General features: G+C 43.3%; 1 protein-coding gene and 1 long non-coding RNA gene across 5 annotated transcripts in view; one reads left to right on the top strand and one right to left on the bottom strand.

The window, feature by feature from the left end:
* Positions 1 to 4,516: 4,516 nt before the first annotated feature.
* Positions 4,517 to 21,756, bottom strand: part of LOC123376058 (calcium-activated chloride channel regulator 1-like) — a 33,090-nt gene continuing 15,850 nt past the window's right edge. The window contains exons 8-14 of one of the 2 annotated variants that reach the window (XM_045027711.1): positions 20,861 to 21,038; positions 18,800 to 18,906; positions 14,128 to 14,358; positions 12,113 to 12,383; positions 11,681 to 11,845; positions 7,733 to 7,969; positions 4,517 to 5,732 (exon numbers count right to left, since the gene is read on the bottom strand). In XM_045027711.1, the coding sequence (XP_044883646.1) occupies positions 5,308 to 5,732; positions 7,733 to 7,969; positions 11,681 to 11,845; positions 12,113 to 12,383; positions 14,128 to 14,358; positions 18,800 to 18,906; positions 20,861 to 21,038 (1,614 nt within the window). In that variant the 3' untranslated portion in view covers positions 4,517 to 5,307. The remainder of the gene's footprint in view (positions 5,733 to 7,732; positions 7,970 to 11,680; positions 11,846 to 12,112; positions 12,384 to 14,127; positions 14,359 to 18,799; positions 18,907 to 20,860; positions 21,039 to 21,756) is intronic. The other variant, XM_045027712.1, reaches the window with a different exon arrangement.
* Positions 19,967 to 21,756, top strand: part of LOC123376061 — a 189,139-nt gene continuing 187,349 nt past the window's right edge. For all 3 annotated transcript variants that reach the window (XR_006581669.1, XR_006581667.1, XR_006581668.1), the window contains exon 1: positions 19,967 to 20,030. This is a non-coding gene — a long non-coding RNA (uncharacterized LOC123376061). The remainder of the gene's footprint in view (positions 20,031 to 21,756) is intronic.

Below are 21,756 nucleotides of genomic sequence, written 5' to 3'. Positions count from 1 at the left end.
GTAATATTATTTCCTGCAATATCTTACGTCTTTGATCTTAAGGTTAACTGAACCATCTGCACACATAATATATTGTAATTAAGACATGCAAGGGAATTAGCATCCATACACTAATCTGGTTACATTGTTAACATCTAATAAGATACAGATAAACACAGACAAATACAATTAGTATTTACCTCTAATTCTCTAACAGTACAGAAATCTCGTCCATTTAACATGGGTTTGATAACCGTCTACAAGGAATGGCCCTGTTTACCACTTCAATACTTCCCTAATATGTTCTTAAAGGTTGATTTTGAGTTACTTAGCCTGCTTGTTGTCTAACCCTTGCTGGCTCAATATCAGACTTGCATTTAAAGGACCAGTGTCATGTAGAGTTGCCAATTTTGGTTGGATGTATTCCTGAAAGTTTCATCACATGACATAACATTTAACTAAAGATTAATCATAAAGTCCTGGAGACTCCAGGACAATCCTAAAGGGTTGGCAACCCTAGTGTCATGGTTGCAGACTGAAAATGTTACTTACTTTAAGGCCTACATTTGGGTGTTTGACAGCCAGTGGAGCACTGATAAACGTGTGTGCATGAGGGGTCAAGCGCCAGTAGTGCACCAAAGGACGTGCATTGAGGTGTAAGGTTTGTGCATAATGCTTGGTGTGTGTTCTAATGGTTAGAGCATTGGCCTGGGGCCTCAGGAGACCTGCGTTCTATTCGTGGTTCTGCCGCTGGCCTACTGGGGGTGTACGGGGAGACTTTGGTAAACCACTAAAGTGCTTGAAACCACTATGGCTTATTGTTAAAGGTGGCTGTAAATTGGCCATTCAGCAATTTCAGCTTGACCAAGGCAGGAGGGGAGGGAGTTTTGGCTGACACAGAAAGGGCAGCTTGACCCCACGTCCTTCCTGATAAGACTTGTGTTGAAATTGCTGATACATGCATTTTAAAAGAGTGGGATATGCCCCAGGAATGTCTACTGGGGTCTCAAGGCTGCAAACTCTGGAAAAACCCACACCTGGTTAATGAATAATCAGAAGGAACCTCTTGCTGGATCATTGCAACTGCTTACTTAACAAGATTTCTCTAAGGGACATGTCATTCCATTACTAATGTATAAATAAGGGGAAAAAGCTTGAGATGGGGGGACTCTTCAGGACTGGTCTCTCCTTCTGGATGCATCTTGTGTTCCCCACCGGCAGATGGGCTGCCACTGTGCCACTCGAGAGACACACACTAAGCGTCAGTAATTATTGAGGATTGGGGGTGTTTTACTAACCTGTTGCGGATGTGTGTAAGTGCTTGAGACTAAGTAAAGTTTAGCTTTAAGTGAAAGCATTCTTGCATTGTCCAGTTTGTGCCAGCCATCTATCGGACAGACAGCCGTGTCTCCCCTGATTTATTTCCTGACACCTCCTTGCACAGAGTAAAAGTTACCAAGAGCTTTGGGTTGAAAGAACCCTGGGTAACAGGGGAAATCACTTCATCTCTCTGTTTCTCAGTTTCCCAATCTGTAAAATGGGGATACAGATACTGACTTCCCTTGTAAAGTACATTGAGAGCTACCGATTAAAAGAATTGTATAAAATCTAGGTATTAATTTATTATTATTACAAGGTGTGTGGAGACCATGTTTAGTAGCACTGTCTACTATACAAAATGTGTAGCTTTCACTCCACCCCATGCTGCCCTTGTAGCTAACCACTGCTGACTGTTGTGTGGCAGTAAGTAGTGGTGGGTAGTCATGGTCTCACTCCACATGTCCTTTCGAACATACAGTACTGCCAGCATGAGTCTGAATCAAAGCTCATTGAAGTCAGTGGATCAGGCCCACTGTTAACAACCTCTCCTCTTGCACTCAGGAAGCATAAGTGCCAAATTATGGCTGCCTCCTTTACAGATGTGTTGGAGGTGAAGTGATTCACTACATTACATAGGCTGTGAGCAAGACTGTCATTTACACTGTGTGTGAAAAGCAGCCAAGGCAATGAAGCCCCAGTTGTAGTTGGGTTCTGTAGGTCAGAGGTGGGCAAACTATGGCCCGTGGGTCCCTCCTGCCTGACCCCTGAGCTCCTGGCCCGCGAGGCTAGCCCCCAGCTGCTCCCCTGCTGTTCCCCCTCCCCTGCAGCCTCAGCTCACTGCGCTGCCGGCACAATGCTCTGGGCAGCGGGGCTGCAAACTCTTGCCAGGCAGCGCAGCTGCAGAGCTGTGGCCTGACCTGGTGCTCTGTGCTGCGCGGTGGTGTGGCTGGCTCCAGCTGGGCAGCACAGCTGCATGTCCTGGTGCTCTGGGCAGTTCGGCTGTAGCGCTGCCAGTCACCGATGGGGGCAGGGGTTCTGGGGGGGGGCAGTCAGGAAGGAGATGGGGGTTGGATGGTATGGTGGGGGAGCAGGTCCCGGGAGGGCAGTCAGGAAGGGGAGGGGTTGGATGGGGTGGCGGAGGAGCAGTCAGGGGCGGGGGGACAGGGGTGTGAATGGGGCAGGGGTCCTGGGGAGGCCTCAGAACAAGGAATGGGGGAGTTGGATGGGGCAAGAGTCCCGGGGAGGCTGTTGGGGGCGAGAAACAGGGCGGGTGGGATAGGGGTCGGGCCACACCTAGTTGTCTGGGGAGGCACCGCCTCCCCTAAATGGCCTTGCATACAATTTCGGAAACCCAAAGTTTGTCCACCCCTGCTCTAGTTACTTGTGTAATATAAAGAAGAAGAAGAAGAGCCAATCACAACTGATACATGTAAACTCGGCTCTATCATTTTTAACTGTCCCACTAAAATTTATATTTATATGAGAGATCAGTGCATCCTTGACAGAGCAGTTTTGGTCTGTTGGGTAAATGTGAGATTTTGGAAACATAATTGAAAATTTTGTGTGTGTGTGTGTGTATTCTGACACTCCACTAGATGTCAGTGTAACCAAATCATTAAGCTGACAGACAACAACTCTATTAAACGGAGAACCAGGACAGAGATGTCTATGGAACCATAGTTATGCTCTATCTTGCCCCATAGACACAATACATGTGGGGACGGCTATATTATTATGCTACTCGAGGAAATATTTCCAGGAACAATCTCACAACGGATTACTCTGACTCTGTGATGTACTTCCTACCCATACAACTTCTGTGGAGTAGGAATGTAAATACTTCTGAGAATGAGGCGCTGGTAGTACCCTCCAGTTTAGAGGTAGGATGAGCAGGCAAAATGAAGGGCTACTGAGCAGGTGGAATGCAGGTAAAACTAGGGGCACTTGAGGAGGTTGATACCTGTGAATGTTGCTTTGTGGTTGTAATTTTTCTCTTTATTCCTCCCCAAAAGGGGTCTTTCCAGCTTTTCCCCAGGATGTGATGACTATTCTTCCAGACATCGAGGAGTGGTCCTGGCTCTCTCCAGAGATTATCAGGGCTGTTCTTGAATCAACCAGAACCATTGTTGCAAAGTGCTACAAGGTGCTTCCTCCCTAGGTTGAGGGCATTGTCTCTTTACAGTGCTCCTAGCTTTTGCCATGTCAGGAATGAAGGACCAGCCCCAAACACAGATCTCCGGATGGTAATCAAACTGTCATCACTAAGTCAAATGCTCCTAGACTCCCAGCTCAATTTTTCTAACAGGAAACAGCTCAGATACATATGATTGGGCAGATCATCAGGTGAGAAATCCCCTATTCTTAGAATATTTCTCACCAAGACTAGAGATTAATTAAAAAAGAAAAAGTAAAACACAATCCCCAACTCCCATGGTCTGTTTTGTTTTATTGTTGTTATGCATAACACATGTGCATAAAGCATCCAAGCCTTCTGTTTATTACACAGATATTCTACTAATCACTCTCTTCTGTCCCATTCACCTATTCCCAAGAGAAGTGAAGAAAACCACCAACATGCACCAGCCAAAACAAAAACGGGGACTTATATTGCCTTTACGTTTGGAAGAGCAACTAAGAGTTCAATTCAAATTTCTTACTTTCACTTCATGCCATAAAAAAAATCATCTGAGAAACACAGGAATTGCATTACCCAATCAGATCCGTGGTCCACATGAACCCAGATACCCATCTCCAAAAGGGCTTGTTGTCACTAGTGATTTTCACGTAATATGTTTGTAAAAGCTAACATGGGACATTCCCCAATGTTTGGTCCAGGTGTAGTCCAAATGTGGTAACTACCTTGAGCTAACTGTCAGTTAATTACAGTTGTAAAAAATCTGAGTGTAGGTGTATCCATGCTGGCCAATATTTCTAAGTGTATGTCAGTGGAAGCAGCAAGAAACCCCATAACGGACAGTTATGGAATAATTTGCACATGGAAAAATTCCTCCCTAGCCCCTGCTAGTGATTAGCTGAAGACCTGAAGCATGAGGGTTTATATACCTTATAAAATAATTTGATCCCATCTAATGTAACGATGGATGTTTTCATTATCCAAAGAATGGGCGATCCTTTCCCATTTCTGGAGCATCACATCACAGAACATGATGTTGCAAGTTCAGCTTGCAGGAGTTGGGAAAAATCAATGAAAAGTCACTTGCTGAATAGCTTTCCCCCCTGGGTGCGACATGCCTTCGCTTCGGTTATGTGCTGTGATAGGTGGCATTTCTGCTACCTAAGAATTTAGTGTTTTCTCTTCTACTATTTTGCTTTTGTTCTGTCATTTAGAGTTGGAATGTTGCATGTGTGTTTGATGATTATGCCAGGTAAAAAGTGTTTTCCATATGCTCATTTGTGGATAACATATGGCCCTGATCCTGTGAATATTTAAACACCTGCACTAGTCATAGGATAAGTGAGTTAACCAGTTGCAAGCTCAGGACCAACAGATATAAACATTTATGTTTCCTTCTCATATAATATGAATATAACTGAAAGGAATGTATGAAAACTAAAGATTACAGATCTATGTTTTTCTTAAATCTTCCCTCCCTGACTGCTAAGCAACTGGAAAACAAAATTAGAAAGATTTTTTTCTATTTGGAAAAAAAACCCCACAGAATACCTAATGTTGTATACTTTAATTCTAATCTTGCAAGAGTTCTGCAATTAGATTGTCATTTATATGCTACACATTATAATAATGTGTCTTAGTTTACTCAGTACATACTTTTAAATTCACTACTCAGTCTACATACATGAACTGTAACATACTATACACTCATTGAAAGCAGATCAAAATACATACAAATCCAGCTCTATTTTAAAGTCGATGCACTTAATTTTCAAATCTATTACAAATTTGTCTTTCCTTATGTATTTTGAAAATCACAAATAGAACAAATTAGGATAAATACCTACTGAGCTTTCATCTTACAATTGGTTTTATTACATTCTGAGCTCAAAGCTTCCCTTTCTATTTTTCTTATATAAAATACAGACAGTTATACTTACAGATATTAATACAGCTAATACAGCTATTAAAGCCCCAATTACTATTACTGAAACATTGACATCATCATTGATAACATCCTTAGGAAGCGAATCAGGCAAGGATTCCTTTGGAGAAACAAACAGAGCTACCTGTACTACATTAGACACCTCTGAGGTCAGGGAGGCATTATCAATGGCACATATTGCAAAGTAGATTATGGTGCCATTTTCTATTGTGACATATTCTGGTTTAAACTGAAATGATTCTTTGGTGCCAGCAGGTTTAGGTACCAGACTAGAGGTATTCACTGAAGTAGCATCCTCAAAGGTGTTTCTTAGGTCCAGAAGACTTTCACTCATTTTTATTATGTATCTGTCAACTGGAAAAAGAGGAATACAAGTAAGAGTGTGTTAGTATGCCTATTATACTATCTGTAAATACAAGCCCAGTACAGGATTTGTAGAACAGTTTTGTATCTTTACAAGAACTCCAATGTTACTCCATTACCATCCCTACCATTTTACCCACCCTCATTATTGGTGGGCCTGCTTAATTGACTAACATCCCTTCTCTGAAGAGCTCTGGACAGGATTCCTGTTAGAACTTATCAGTTCCACATTATATGGGTCAATAGTCTACTGTTAACTGATGTGGGGCATTCCCTCCCTTCATGAGCACTAACCACATTATATTACCAGCACTCTTAGCTCCTGCTGGGCAGATGAGTCTTCCACATGGCAGTGCAGATAACTGCCATTAAACTGCCCCCCTCTATGCCTCCCTCCCCTACACTTCACACAAGTCTCTGTAGTACTAAAATAGAAACAACTTTTGGATGAGAAATGAAAATAGGATTTCTTTCACTTGTCTCTGGTGAGTATCCAAGTCAAGTATAAGATCAAATAGTGCAGGGAGAGATCCCTGCATCCTGGTCAGCATCCCCTCTCTTAATGTGAGCAGGTTCTAAAGCATAGGCTGAGAGACAGCAAAATGCCTGCTTCATTTGCCAGCATAATTAGTGTGTCAGGGATCTTGCTGCAAATGTGCCTGGCTTCCCACTGTCCACAGTTGTCATTTCAAGGCTGCATGGTTCTGTTCTGCTCGTGGGTTTTCTAGTTCTTTGCTTGATTTGAGATCTACTTCCTGCTCCTCATCTTCTTTTCTATCCCTTCAGAGATGGGAGTAAGGGGTAGCATAAGAGTGATCAGAAGTTCTTCCTAACTGAAGTTATTCTTCCATTGCTTGCTACTCTAGCTGTGAGGCTGTTTTGTAAGTAGCCACACAGAAGAACCTAGGCCAGTGTTTTGAGGATTTAATGGAGTTGTTGGTTTGTTCCCTGGTGAGCTGGCTGGCAAGAGCTGTAGGTGTATGTAAAGATTTTACTCTGAAGCTGCTCTCTGTGTGACTGCAGACTGTCTCTCTTAACCTCTCTGGCTCGTGCTGATGTGCGCACTGTAACATCGTCTGGTTACAACATACTTAAAATATACATTATGAACAAGACCTAACTGTGTCCCCATAAATGGACTAAAGACTTGGACTGTCCATGTTGTAACTGGGTCTCCTGACTTATTTACAGTTGCAGTGAAGACAGGGGCTAAGCCTTGGAAGAGTCACTGGTGAGTGTGTTTTTGCTTTAATTTGTTTGCCCTTGTAAACTAGCTTAAGGCCGGTTGGTATGGAAGCTTTGCATTTTCTGTTGTACCAGGTTTGGGAGAACAGGCACTGACTTTTGTATTTCTCCACTACTGCTCCAACCCGAGGCCCCACCTTCAATCCGCTTCTTCCCCTGAGATCCCATCCTCGCCCCATCTCTTGCCACCCCCACTCTGCCCTCTCCTCCAAATTCCCACTTCTTCCCCTTCCTCTTCCCATTGTCCCCTGCCCCATCCCCTTCTCTTCCCACCACCCCATCCCCCTACTCCTGGCCACCAAACAGCTGATCGGTTGCTAGCCTTGGGGCCCTGCCGAACAGCTGATCTGCAGCCAGCCCCAGGACCCCGCTGAAGTGACTAGTGGGTGCTGAGCTCCCCCTGTTTTTTCCAGGGGTGCTTGAGTCTTGGAGCACCCAGGGAGTTGGTGCCTATGTTTGGGAGTGTTCCATGTTTCTTTAAACATTTTTAAAGCATTAAGTGGGACTAACGTGAATATCCTATTGAACAGGGAATTCATTGGATACACTGAGTCCTGATCTACACTAGGAAATTTTACAGAAAAAGTCTAGAGAAGGTCAAGCCACAGTGATGGTCATATTTTTTGCAGATGGGACAGACAGAGCTTTTTTCCTTGCATCTCCTTGGCTGGCTCATCATATGTAATTTCAGATAACTGACAATACTGCATCACTTCCAGCTGACTAAAACAAAACTTGCAACTTACCTTGTCCCTCATCAAAGTCATTCCCAGGAGCTGTCCAAGACAAGTGAATTTTCTCTTCTTCAAACTGAGCCTCAAGGTCAGTAATTTTACAGGGTGGGAACATATCAGTAAATCCTCCTAATGGAACATTCTTCACTACAAAAGAACCTCCTGTTGCAACTCTGTTGAAACTTCCCAGCTTTGCTTGAATGTCCTCATCACTAGGTTTAGGTCTCGGTGCATTCATTTTGATTTCACCTGCCCCCAAAAAGAAAAAAAATTGCTCATGCTATTTGAACATTACAAAACTCCAAATCATAACACACTTTCTTTTTATCTAGCATTCCCTCTCTCTTTAGTCTACTTTTTTTCTTTGGCTTACCCGTTAGGGTATTTAAGGCATTAAGCAGGTGTCAGTGGGAAGTGGTTGTGATAAGGTAGCTTCCACCCATCTCTTCCTAGGTACTGCAGGCAGCATAAGAATTACAACCTTGTAGGAATTTCCTTACTTTTCTGGGTTTAAGTTGGACACATTTTTATGTAGACTTTTTATTCAGTATAATCTAATTTTCTTGGAATACCTAAAATTGTTTCTGTGTGTACGTGCACACTTGTGCAAGAAGGAGGATATGAAATGCAAAAGCTAACAATCTAAAATTAAGGTTGAGAAATCAGGCACTCAAAAGTCTAGAAATTGCAAACCCTAAGTTTTCTACCACCATATTATATATCAGGGGTCAGGAACCTTTCACAAGTGGTGTGACGAGTCTTCATTTTTTCACTCTAATTTAAGATTTTGTGTGGCAGAAATACATTTTAATATTTGTAGAAGGTCTCTAAGTCTATATATTATATAACTAAACTAATGTTGTATTGTAAAAGAAATAAGGTTTTCAAAATGTTTAAGAAGCTTCATTTAAAATTAAATTAAAATGTTGATCTTACGCCGCTGGCCCGCTCAGCCCACTGCTGTTCTGGGGTTCTTTTCACCTAGGCCGGCAGCGGGCTGAGCGGGGCCTGTGGCCGGGACCCCAGCTGGGAAGGGTCCGGCAGCCAGAACCCCAGACCGGCAGTAGGGGTCTGCCGCTCATGGGTTCCATCTGCCGGCTCCTGCCAGCCGGGGTCCTGATTGCCAGATCCACTCAGCTCACTGCCAGTCTGGGGCCTTGCCCACATACAGTGGGTACCTACCTTCTCCCTGGTTCTGGCCCATTCTCATCCTCTCTCTGCCCTGAGCTAAGGGTGGGAGTGCACTGAGCACAGGGCTGGGGGTGAGCACAGGGCAGGAGCCAGAATGAGGGAGAGGGCTCAGGGTTGGGGCAGAAGGTTTGGGTGTGGGGCACTTACCTGGGCAGCTCCCATATGATGCGAGGAGTGCCAGTGGGAATGTGGGTGTGTGTGTGTGCAGGAGCTCCCATTTGGTGCTCAGGGTGAGGGTGGGGACGTGGGGGGTGCATGAGGTGTGGGGGGGGGCTGGGGATGTGGGGGGCGGTGCAAGAGTCAGGGCAGAGGGCTGGGGGCATGTGAGGGGGTGCAGGTGTCAGGGCAGAGGGGGGGCTGTGTATGTGTGGGGTTGCCAGTGTCAGGGCTGGGGTCGTGTGTGTGTGTGTGTGTGTGTGCGCGCGCGCTCCAGCCCGGGACTGCGGAATTTTAATGGATTTTTAATGGCAGACGGAGTCCCAGCAGGCAGCTGCGTGCCATTAAAAATCGGCTCGCATGCCGTCTTTGCCACACGTGCCATAGGTTGCCGACCCCTGTTATAGATCTATCTTTACTCCTGCGGGAGTTCTGCATGACTGCATGCATGCATAATTAATGAGCCTTGCAGATTTTTAATTTTTTGTGCAGAAAAAACTTCGGCTGAAATGTTGCTGAAATGTTTTGTCCACCAGGGGGAGCTGTGGTGCTAGAACAAAGCAGCAGCTCACAGCCAGCTAAAGAAGAGAGAGCCTGCCCTTCTTCACAGCACCTGTTAAGCCAGGTCAGGAGATGGGAGCTATGGGGAGACAACCAGCCTGGGGGTTGTGTGTGTGTGGGCATCAGATAGGGATTATAAGGGTTAGTGGGGGAGGACAGACTGGGGCAGGGGCTGAATGGGAGCGGAGGCACAGGGCCACAGGAGGGAGGGGGAAGGAGGTGTAGGGCCAGATGGTGATGGGGAGGGGGTACAGGGCTACATAGGGACAGGGGGTGGCTGGATGGGGGTACAGAGACACATAAGGACAGGGGAGTGGTTGAGTGGGGTCACAGAGACACACAGGGACAGGGGGAGGGGGTGCAGGGCCACATGGGGATGGAGGAGTGGGTGTCTGAGTGGGAGTGGAGGGACAGGTGGACAGGGGCAAATGTGCCTAACTGCATAGGAGAGGCTATGGCAGGGGTCGGCAACCTATGGCACACGTATTTAATGGCAAGCGGCTGCCTGCTGCGACTCCGTGTGCCATTAAAAATCCTACCCAGCGCGGCAAGCCGCGGGGTCCGCGGTCCCGGGCTGGAGCACCGGGCTGAGTGCACCAAGCCACCGGCCCCTCCCCCGCCTTCTCCCCTCCCCTGGAGCCTTGCTGCCGCGCGCGCAGAGCTCTGAGAGCTGGAGCTGCGTGCTCCCACAGGGCAGTGTTTGGCTCCGCGGGGAGGGAAAGATGCTCCCCTGCCACCACACGCGCAGCGTTTGGCTCCGCGAGGGGATGTTTACTGGTAAAATAACATTAAGGTGTATATTTAACAAGGAAAACAGGAATATGAACGATGTAGCCAAGTGAACACTGAGGTACAAATCTTAACTGTTTGAACCTCCTGAGGGTTTTGGGTGTCTAATATCTCAAATTTGGAGTGTGGTTCTTACTCAGTAGAGCTGCCAACCCAGAGTCAGATCTGCTGGCTTAAATGGCAAAAAGTAAGTTACTATTTTCCCCCTGCAAACAAACCATTGTTAACCAAGTTCCATTTGCAGAGCAAACTCGGTAACTAATGCCTTCAAATTATGCCCCCAGTTACATTTGTGCAATCCCACTAAAGGCCAGAGGGTTGCATAGATATACTGAGCATGGCATTTGGCCTGCAGACCCCGGTGACAATGCAGAAGCCAGAAAGAACACAACTTGTTTGTCAGATCTTAGGCTGAGTCTGTTGCTAATCTGTAACTAGAGCAAATTTGTTCTGGAGTGTTTGAGAAAACAAGTGTAGAATTTGACAATACTATTTTTATAAAGTCACTTTTCAGAATAAAACTATATTTTAATGATGAAATAACTGTTTTCATTACACTTGATGTTTTTGGGCCTTTAGATCAAAAGAGAAATGCAAAAATAATGAAAAAATGAAAGATGAAAAAATATACTAAATTACAACACACTTGTAACAGACTCATTTTAAAAGTATCATTAACTGAAGCTCCATTGATTGAGAAGGCTTAAGCATCAAGATCTTAATAGCAATATCCATACTTGTGGTTTCTGGAACTGAGAATCTTTAACTCAGACAGGCCTAATGGAAAGAGTCCTGAAAAATATGTCCAGAAAACCCAACAGAAGAACAGAAAAATTCTCATGTGGAGGCATTAAAAGGATAACTTTAAAATTTCATAACTTTGAAACTGATTCCCTGAAACCTCATTTTTAAGTCTCAGTGAAACATACACATTTAAAATTTCTAACTTCAGCTGTTTTTTAATACGATTTTCAGTTCCAGGATCTCTGGCAACTCCCATGTGTTCCAAAGAGCACTGAATTATTATAATATATATGTTTTTATAAAATATGGTACTATACCCAGTGCTCATATATAGCAAAAATACTGTGGTTCCAGCAACTGTTTTCTAAAAGTATAACTAATAGTGGAAAAGATACATGTAACAAATGTTAAGGTTAAAAAGCTTTTTGTGAAGCTAAATGATCTCCCCTTCACCCATATTTTTACACATGCACACAGAGAGAGAGAGAGAGTATTTTCTATTTCATGAGTGTTCCTTACCATTTTCTATGTAGCCTGGAACATATAAGGCTCGGCTCTGCCTGTGGCTAAGTCTGACAGTCTGATTTCTCCCCTGGACACGCAACTTTAAGTTGTATCTACTGTTTCCCTTGAAAGATGTAAAGTACTTTGAATAGATTCCATCATTCTTGGTAATATCAGCACCTAGACATACAAATAGTAATAATTAACTATCCAAACAAGGTACCTTTGTTAAGCAAGGGTATTGCTTGACAAAAGCAGTGGGGGAGACCAGAGTTACCATCTCCCTCCACTTGCTACCTCTTGTTCTGTGCTTATGGCATAGGCATGACCGAACCCTTAGTGATAAGTTTGGAAGCAGCGTGTAGAGACATTCTAAAATACATACCACAAAATGGGGAGTGTATACATTTCTAGAAAAAAATGTAATGAAAGTAATAATCAGATTACCGGAACCATCATCAAGGAGTCTGAGCTCCACTGCAGATCCAGTCTCTTGTTCAACAGTGGCCATCACGGTTGCACCAAGAACAGGCAAAAATCCCTGACTAACTTCTGCATAAATCACCATTGGAATAGGGAAGTCGCTTGTATCCTTATTCATGTGGGCTTTCACAATCACTGGTGGGTCAGTCAAAGATGCTGGTCGAGAGGTTACTATCATTGATATGACTTGAGATTCTGTGTGGTTATTTTCAATCATATATAACCAATTCCCCACCTGCAAATCAAATATATGGACTATAAAAATATAATATAAGACTTCATTAGTCTAAGGGCAGCTTTGTGTTTCCCTTAGTTAATTATCATCTTAGTTCAGGGGAGATTTTCCAAGGCACAAAGGGCAGTTAAGGTATTGCTACAGGACCACAGCTAAGGTAATTTGGGTAACTTACTTATGATTCTTCGTGCTCTCAAATGTTTGGTTTCTTTTAAATTTAACCTTATATCTGAATTTGCTCAGTTTCAGTGGTGGATGTTTGAGAATTATCACATTCTTGAAAGGACTCGAACCTTTATATTATAGATATGGGGTACGTCTACACTACGGGATTATTCCGATTTTACATAAACCGGTTTAGTAAAACAGATTGTATAAAGTCGAGTGCACACGGCCATACTAAGCACATTAATTCGGTGATGTGTGTCCACGGTACAAGGCTAGCATCGATTTCTGGAGCGTTGCACTGTGGGTAGCTATTCCGTAGCTATCCCATAGTTCCCGCAGTCTCCCCCGTGCCTGATGGGGCAAAAATCATTGTCGCGGGTGGTACTGGGTAAATGTCGTCAGTCACTCCTTCATCTGGGAAAGCAACGGCAGACAATCATTTCGCGCCCTTTTTCCCTGGATTGCCCTGGCAGACGCCATAGCAGTTCACTGCCGCAGCATCGCGTCTACCAGCAGCATTCAGTAGACATAGGGTGACATTTAAAAGAGTCAAGAGACGATTTTTCCCCTTTTTCCTTCTGGGGGTGGGTGGAGGGTGTAAATTGACGAGCTATGCCCTGAACCACCCTGGACAATGTGTTTGACCCTATAGGCATTGGGAGCTCAGCTAACAATGCAAATGCTTTTCGGAGACTGCAGGAACTGTGGGATAGCTTGAATCCTCAGTCCCCCCTCCCTCCCTCCCTCCATGAGCGTCCATTTGATTCTTTGGCTTTCCGTTACGCTTGTCACGCAGCAGTGTGCTGAGTCCCTGCTGTGGCCTCTGTCTGGAGATTTTTTAAAAAATGCTTTGGAATTTCATCTTCTGTAACGGAGCTCTGATAGAACAGATTTGTCTGCCCATACAGCGATCACATCCGTACGGTCCATGCTGGAGCTCTTTTTAGGATTTGGGACTGCTTCGCCACCTGTGCTGATCGGAGCTTCACGCTGGGCAAGCAGGAAATGATATTTAAAAGTTCGCGGGGCTTTTCCTGTCTACCTGGCCACTGCATCCAAGTTCTGATTGCTGTCCAGAGCGGTCACAGTGGTGCACTGTGGGATACCGCCCAGAGGCCAATACCGTCGATTTGCGGCCACACTAACCCATATCCGATATGGTAACACCGATATTAGTGCTACTCCTCTCGTTGGGGAGGAGTACAGAAACCGGTTTAAAGAGCCCTTTATATCAATATAAAGGGCCTCTTAGTGTGGACAGGTGCGGCGTTAAATCGGTTTAATGCTCCTAAAATCGGTTTAAACGCGTAGTGTAGTCCAGGCCATGTACTCTCAACCTTAACTTCCCCTGAATTCAGTGTTTTGTCTGGCAGTCTGTATACTTGAGATGTGTATAGAGCATAATAAAAAATTAGGAAGAGTACAAATGACAGTTAGATACCCAAGTCAGTGGAGTTACACCAAGGAGAAAATTGGTTCATTAGGAATATGTGTTTATAACTTCTAAAAAAGGAGGGTGCATTTTAGTTTATGAAAATATTAACGTTTGGATAATAAAACAAAGTTTAGTCTTTACCTCTGCAGTGCCGGCTATATTCAGTCGAGCTGTTCGGAGGTTTAGATTACTAACTGTGAAGTTTGAGGTTCTATATTCTTTTTCTTTGGGGTCCCACAGTAAAATGTCTGGTGGAGATGTGCTTCCATCCCATGTAACTACAAAGAAGGTGTCATTTCCCACAGTGCTATCTACAGTCACTGTACCATGCATCCTCTGGTTGACTGCGACACTCTGAGCTGTACTTTCAAGCTATTAGACAATGAAATATGTTTTATGGCTAGTTAGCAAATAAACACTTAAAATACCAGTCATTTCAGAGTGGTTCATTTTCCTCTTAAAGGGGAGAACAAATCAATATTTTGCCTATTCAGAGGGCACCTTGACTGGCTGGTGGACAACTGGCCCACGTCTGGAAGAGGGGACAGAGAGGATTAATGCTGGCACCACCCTGAGCAGGCCTCTGCTGTTCTGGGCAGAGCTCAGGGTTGTGCAAAGGAGGCAGGAGCCTTCTGCCACTGTGTCTCCACATATGGGGAACTAGCCGGAGGGCGAGGGCCATGTGGACTAGCCATTGAAGGGAGTGGAACGATGAAGCCCTGAGCAAATATAGTAACCAAGGGTCTCCTTCCACTGCTCTTTGTGGTCTATCCACCTAGCTATCAAATGACGTCTGTGCAGGAGACTAGTGCTACATTTCCTCTGCAGCTGTCAGCCTGTTTCCAGAAAGACCGCACAATGAGAGAGCCATACAACAGAAAATCAATGAGAGAGACAGAAATTATAAAACACAGCAAGAAGATAAACAAGATTTCCTTTACCAACATTGGTGTTGCACATGTGAGCTACCAGAATTTACGGATAAGCTACCAATATACGTTTTATAGTGCTCACTTCTCTTTTATGGATTAGAAAAACTACAATTAGAAAAGTATATTTTAATAAAATAACTTTCTGTTTAGAATAAAAATGGGAAACTAGATACTGAAACACTATTGCAAAGATCATCCGGATGGACATTTGAAAGTCAGGTGTTCAGATGGTACTCTAGTGCTGAGATTGATATAAGTGCTTAGAAAGTAAGATCAATTGGTTTTTAACAGCAGCTGTCAATAGCCCAGAAAATAAAGAAACGTTTTGTTTTCTTTCTCCTGAAGAGATGTGATAGTGGGGCTACATAACAGGAAACCTAATAATAATGGGAGATTTCAGCTAACCCCATATTGACTGGGAATGTGTCACCTCAGGATGGGATGGAAATATAAAATTTCTAGATATCATTAATGATTTCTTTATGTAGCAGCTAGTCCAGGAACCCACAAAGGGAGAGACATGTCTTTAATTAGTCCTACGTGCTTCTCAGGATCTGGTCCAAGAGGTGAATATAGCTGAACTGCCTGGCAGTAGCACCAATACTGTAATTAAATTTAACATTCTTGTAGGGGGGAAAATACCAAAGATACCCACCACAGCAGCATTTAACTTCAAATATGGGAACTAAACAAAAATGAGGAGGTTAAATGGAAATTAAATGGAACAGTCAGAGGAATGAAATGCCTTCAAATTGCATGCAAACTTTTAAAACCACTAAGGGTAGGTCTATACTTACCGCGCAGGTCGACGCGGAGAGTTCGACTTCTCAGAGTTCGAACTATCGTGTCTAATCAAGACGCGATAGTTCGAATTCCCCGCGCGCTCCGGTCGACTCCGGAACTCCACCACCACGAATGGCGGTGGCGGAGTCAACCTTGGAGCCGCGGACTTCGATCCCGCGGCGTCTGGACAGGTGAGTAGCCCGAACTAAGGTACTTCGACTTCAGCTGAAGTCGCGTACCTTAGTTCGACCTCCGCCCCCCCCTTAGTGTAGACCAGGCCTAAGATAGAGGCTCAAAAGATGTGTATACCTCAAATAGAAAAAATGCTGTTAGTTTTTGTCTCTCTTGCTAGCTGCTCTTCACACTCGTTTTTGGCCTTCCTAATTATACTACTTCACTTCATTTGCAAGAGTTTGTTGTGTTCTATTTTCCTCTGCAGGATTTGACTTCACATTTTTAAAACATGTCTTTTTGTTTCTAACACATCTGTTTCCTCTGCTGTTTAGTCATGATGGCTCTGTTTAGGTCCTCTTCCTGTTGAGTACATCAGAAGCAGGAAGCCTGCCAAACAATCAGTGAGGCCATTGGATGATCAAAGTGCTAAAGGAGCACTCAAGGAAAACAAGACCTTTGTGGAGAAGATAAATGAATTATTTGCATCAATCTTCACTGCAGAGGATGTAAGGGAGGTTCCCACACCTGAGCCATTCTATCCCAGACTGAGGTGCCAGTGTAGGAATTTTTGGAACAAATAGATATATTAAACAGTAATAAGTCACCAGGACCAGATCGTATTCACCCAAGAGTTCTTAAGGAACTCAAAAATGAAATTGCAGAACTACTAACTGTGGTATGTAACCTATTGCTTAAATCATCCTCTGTACCACATGACTGGTGGATAGCTAATGTAATGCTAATTTTTTTAAAAAGCTCCAGAGGCGATCCTGGCAATTACAAGGCAGTAAGCCTAACTCCAGTACCAGGCAAATTGGTTGAAACTAGTAAAGATCAGAATTATCGGACTAACAGATGAATGTGATATGCTGGGCAAGAGTCAATACGGCTTCTGTAAAGGGGAATCACGTCTCACCAATCTACTGTATTAGTATTCTTTTAGGAGGTCAACAAATGTGGACAAGAGTGATCCAGTGCCCATACTGTATGAGGACTTTCAGAAAGCCTTAGACAAGGTCCCTCACCAAAAGCTCTTAAGCAAAGTAAGCAGTGATGGGATAAGAAGGAAGCTCCTCTCCTGGATCAGTAATTGGTTAAAAGACAGGAAACAAAGGGTAGGAATAAATAGTCAGTTTTCAGAATGGAGAGAGGTAAATAGCAGGATTCCCCAGGGATCTGTACTAGACTAGTGCTGTTCAACTTATTCATAAGTGATCTGGAAAAAGGGGCAAAACAGGGAGGTGGCAAAATTTGCAGATGATACAAAATACTTGACTGCAAAAGTTATAAAGCTGACTGCAAAGAGTTACAAAGGGATCTCACAAAATTGAGTGATTGGGCAACAAAATGGCAGATGAAATGCAGTGCTGATAAATGCAAAGTAATGCATATTGGAAAACATAACTCCGACTATACATACAAAATGATGGGGGTCTAAATTAGCTGTTACCACTCAAGAAAGAGATCTTGGAATCATTGTGAATAGTTCTCTGAAAACATCCACTCAACGTGCAGCAGCAGTCAAAAAACGAACAGAATGTTAGGAACCACTAGGAAAGGTATAGATAATAAGAAAGTAAATATCATAATGCTGCTATATAAACCCATGACATGCCCACACCTTGGCTACTGTGTGAAGTTCTAGTAGTCCCATCTCAAAAAACGAGACTTTAGAATTGGAAAAAGTACAGAGAAAGGGGAAAAAATGATTAGGTGTATGGAACAGCTTCCATATGAGACGAGAATAAAAAGACGTTGACTGTTCAGTTTAGAAAAGAAATGACTATGAGGTGATATGATAGAAGTAAATAAAATCACGAATGTTGTGGAGAAAGTGAATAAGGAAGTGTTAGTTACCTCTTCACATAAAACAAGAACCAGAGGTCACCCAATGAAATGAATAATCATCAGGTTTAATACAAACATAAGGAAGTACTTCTTCACACAACATACAGTCAACCTGTGGAACTCTTTGCCAGGGGATGTTGCGAAGACCAAAATATAACTGGGATCTAGAAAGAATTAGATAAGTTCATGGAGGATAGGGTCATCAATGGCTACTTGCCAAGACAGTCAGGGATGCAGCTTCATGCTCTGAGTGTCCCTAAACCTCTGACTGCCAGAAGCTGGGACTGGAGGACAGGCGATGGATCAGTTGATAAATTGCCCTGTTCTATTCATTCCCTCTGAAGCATCTGGCACGGGCCACTGTCAGAAGACAGGTTATTGGGCTAGATTGGCCATACTGGGTCAGACCAATGGTCTTTCTTAAGTTCTTGTCAAGACAAGTATACAATTGCAGAGAAGCTAAGGAGTCCATGACCAAACCTATATTAGTTGCTGTGCATGATTCAGATAAAGTGCAAAACTGGGTCTGGAGCAGAGATTTAACAACGTGAGGGATGAGTTAAGTTATAGATAGCACAACCCAAGAGCTGTTGTAGAAATAGGAGTACTACTAGTCTCAATTATTTTGAATAAATCATTGCTCAGTTGAAGTAGATCATGAAAAGTGTCAGGAAAGCTGGGAACGAAAAACTTATCTAATGCTTAGAAGAGAAGCTGTTAAGATTCCTCATTATTGATAACATTAGTATAATAACAAGATCACTTATTTACAACATTCTACACAGCAGTGACCACACATACTATGGTATTTCTACCTACCTCTATCTGTATAAGTCCCTTTCCATTAGCTAATTGAAAGACATTTTAATTTTCTTTGTTTCATTATCTGTTTCATTTTATTGTTAATAACAGAGCACACACACACAAATCCCACTGCCATTTCCAAATATCAGTTTATATTTTAAGATCAGTCACTGGCAGTGCAATAGTTAAGATTACGGACTACTACAATTACTCTTAATTGACCAGTAACTGATTAATAATGTGAAAAAACAAACAAAATTTGAAACTCCGACCTGAATAGACTGTCCAAAAATATTTCCACTTCTGGATGAAATTCCACTGAATGCATCAGTTAGGCCATTGGAATTAACTGTATCGGTGGCATACAACTTTAAGCCTCCTGAAATATGATTGTTAAAATAATCAGAATAGTCATTTACTGTAAAAAAAATAGGTCTTTGTTATGTGCCTTATGCTAGTTTGGCTGTTGCTATAGAGCACAGTGTTAATGTGATAAATTAAATGTTGGTCCCTTATTGTCCTTTATTTATGGGGCAGTGCAGGGAGGACCTGCTGGGTGGTGGGGAATCAATTAATACAAACACTCAGAGAGCTCCTGCAGAAAGCAAGTCTGACCTGGGAAATGATCCCATCTGTTCACATTTTAACTCCACCTAGCTTGGTCTGACTAAGAATTGTCACCTGTAGCACTTCATCAAGTACAGTGGTCACTCATTGGCTGTTTTTGGTAAGTCTGCACTCTGAGCCATGGACCTGTAAAGTGCAATTCCACACTGAAAAACACCTCTGTAAAAATGACCTGGTGGATTCCAAAATTATTCCTTCTCAGTGGCTCAGATCAAATCTGCTTAGTTTACAAATATAACTTTTGGGCCTCTTTTTCATTTGTTCTGAGCACCCATAATGCCAATGGGAACGTCTGGTGCTCAGTGTCTTTGGAAAATCTGGCCATTTATTTCAAACAGTGAGCCCTGCCTGCTGAGACTGGGTTCTGAAAGATCAGCTGGGTTCTTTCTGGCTCACACATCAACCACTTAACTCTAAAGATTCTGTGATCAAAACTTAGTGAACTATTCTGTTATAATTAGAGGTCAAAGTAAGCCGGTCTGGTCCAGTACGGCATACCGCCAAGAGCCGGTATGCCGTGCTGGACCGGACTGGCTTCTCCAGCAGTGATTTAAAGGGCCCAAGGCTCCAGCCACTGCGGGGAGCCCCGGGGCCTTTAAATCACCCCCGGAGCTCTGGCAGCCGGGCTTTGGCGGGGATTTACAGGGCTCGGAGCTCCGGCTGCGGGGAGCCCCAGACCCTTTAATTTGCCCTTGAGCCCTGGGGCTCCCAGGTACCTCTGCAGCTGGTAGTTCCAGGGTGATTTAAAGCCCCATGGGCACCCAGCCACAGCCGGAACCCCAGGGACTTTGAATCTTGAAAGGCCCCGCCTTTTTCAGTTGAGGCCACACCTCTCCTGGTTGAGGCCATGTTCCTGCTCAGGAGTCTGGCGTACCGGTAAGGCCTTTAAGTTATTTTCACCCCGGGTTATAATACACAAACCAGAACAGAATTCAGGTTGTTCTCTCACAGACATGTTGGCTGTACAATGCTAACAAGAGTAAAAAGCAGTATGATCTTATTTAAGTCCCTGAAGCAAGCAGATGTGACTCTGAATACACAAAAGGAGCATCTCTGTTGACTAAGAAGGTGCAATTTATACCTAGTCACTATTCAGAGTAAAGCTACATTGTAAATCAACGCATGGAATTCCCATGGTAGTTGTCCTGTACTGCAGCATCACCCAGCACACATCTGGCTTTCCTTAAAATGGCTGAAGTTAAAAGTAACAGTGCAGCTCCAACTCAAAGCAGAGCTGACTGAGCCTCCTACTTGCAAGTATAGAGACTGTGGTTGCTGACTCCTCAGCTAGAGCCCTCCAGCTGTGACTGTTTGTGAGTTGGTAATTATTTAACTATTTAGGACACTAATAGGTTTGCATATCACTGCTGTGTAAACATCAGAAATAAAATGTTAATCATTTAAACACCGAGCTTATCTTTTTGTTTAGAGGAACATCCTCCACTAATATAATTATCAAACCTCGCTATTAAGCAGGGTGTTATCAGGATAGAGGTAGTTTTTTTTAAAGCAAGAACAGATAAAGATAAACTATAGCTCCCAATATTGTTGTGTTTATTCAGCTGAAAATAAACATTCTGTAAATAGGACTGGAATTAGTTGACCTTATTTTCTTTTCATATTACAAGCTGTAAACCACTCCAGTTTTACATTTCATGCTTAAGGTGTTCAAGCCAAAAATAGGATTAGTTTAGAAAGTTACTCACCTGTCATGTCTGAAAATTGTTCAAGTTCTGGAGCAGCACTTGGCCCCAAGGCAATGGTGTGAATGATCGATCCACTGTTTTTCACCTCCGTAAGGCAACTGTTCATACCCCTATCCTCTCCATCTGTCAGCAGTACAATTTCAGAACCATCGAGATGAGAGTATTTTTGTTTAATCACCTGAATTGAGAAGAAAATTTCAGATATTAGCAATAGGACTTTGCAATAGGACTTTATTGTAAATGTTAGCTGCTCTAACACAGGCAGTGTCTCCATCAAGAGAAATTCTTAAAGTGCAAGTGTAAGGCAAAATCTTTTCCTCACAAGTGTGAATTGTGCTGGTGTATGGGGATGTGTCATGTGGCAAGAGTTGAATTGAAAGTGTCTGAATTACACTGCCTGTACAGGGCAGGATGGTTCAGGGGAGAGGTGTCTAGCACACTCCTAACAGCATTCCAAGTAGTAGTAATGGGTGTCCGCCGGTCCCCACTCCAGATCCTGCTACCAGTGACAGCATATGCACAGGGCATGTGGAAGCCTGTCCATGCCCATTCTGGAAAGTTACTTGAGAAATCATGGAACATGAAGGTGCTATTTTACATAAGGCCTTTTCAGAATAAAACCATGCTTAAACCAATGTTAAAGTAAACAAAATTTGGATTTTCTATATGAGAAGTTATATGATTTAGATCTTCTGCACAATGCCTTGAGATTCTGGCAAAGCATTCGTGTAAGATTTTCTCAACGCAATCTTAATTTTTTTGCTAGTATAAACATAGCAGGGCCTTGTTAATTTCTTAGGCGCTGAACCTGTTCCTATTGAACTAACTTGATCGAGCTTCCTAAATCTCTCACTATAAAACATATTTTCCAAACATTTAATTGTTCTTGTAGTTGT

Source organism: Mauremys mutica, chromosome 8 (genome assembly GCF_020497125.1).
Source record: "Mauremys mutica isolate MM-2020 ecotype Southern chromosome 8, ASM2049712v1, whole genome shotgun sequence".
NCBI lineage: Eukaryota > Metazoa > Chordata > Testudines > Geoemydidae > Mauremys > Mauremys mutica.
The sequence above is the reverse complement of the archived record's forward strand: the minus strand, read 5'-3'. Positions and strand labels throughout refer to the sequence as shown.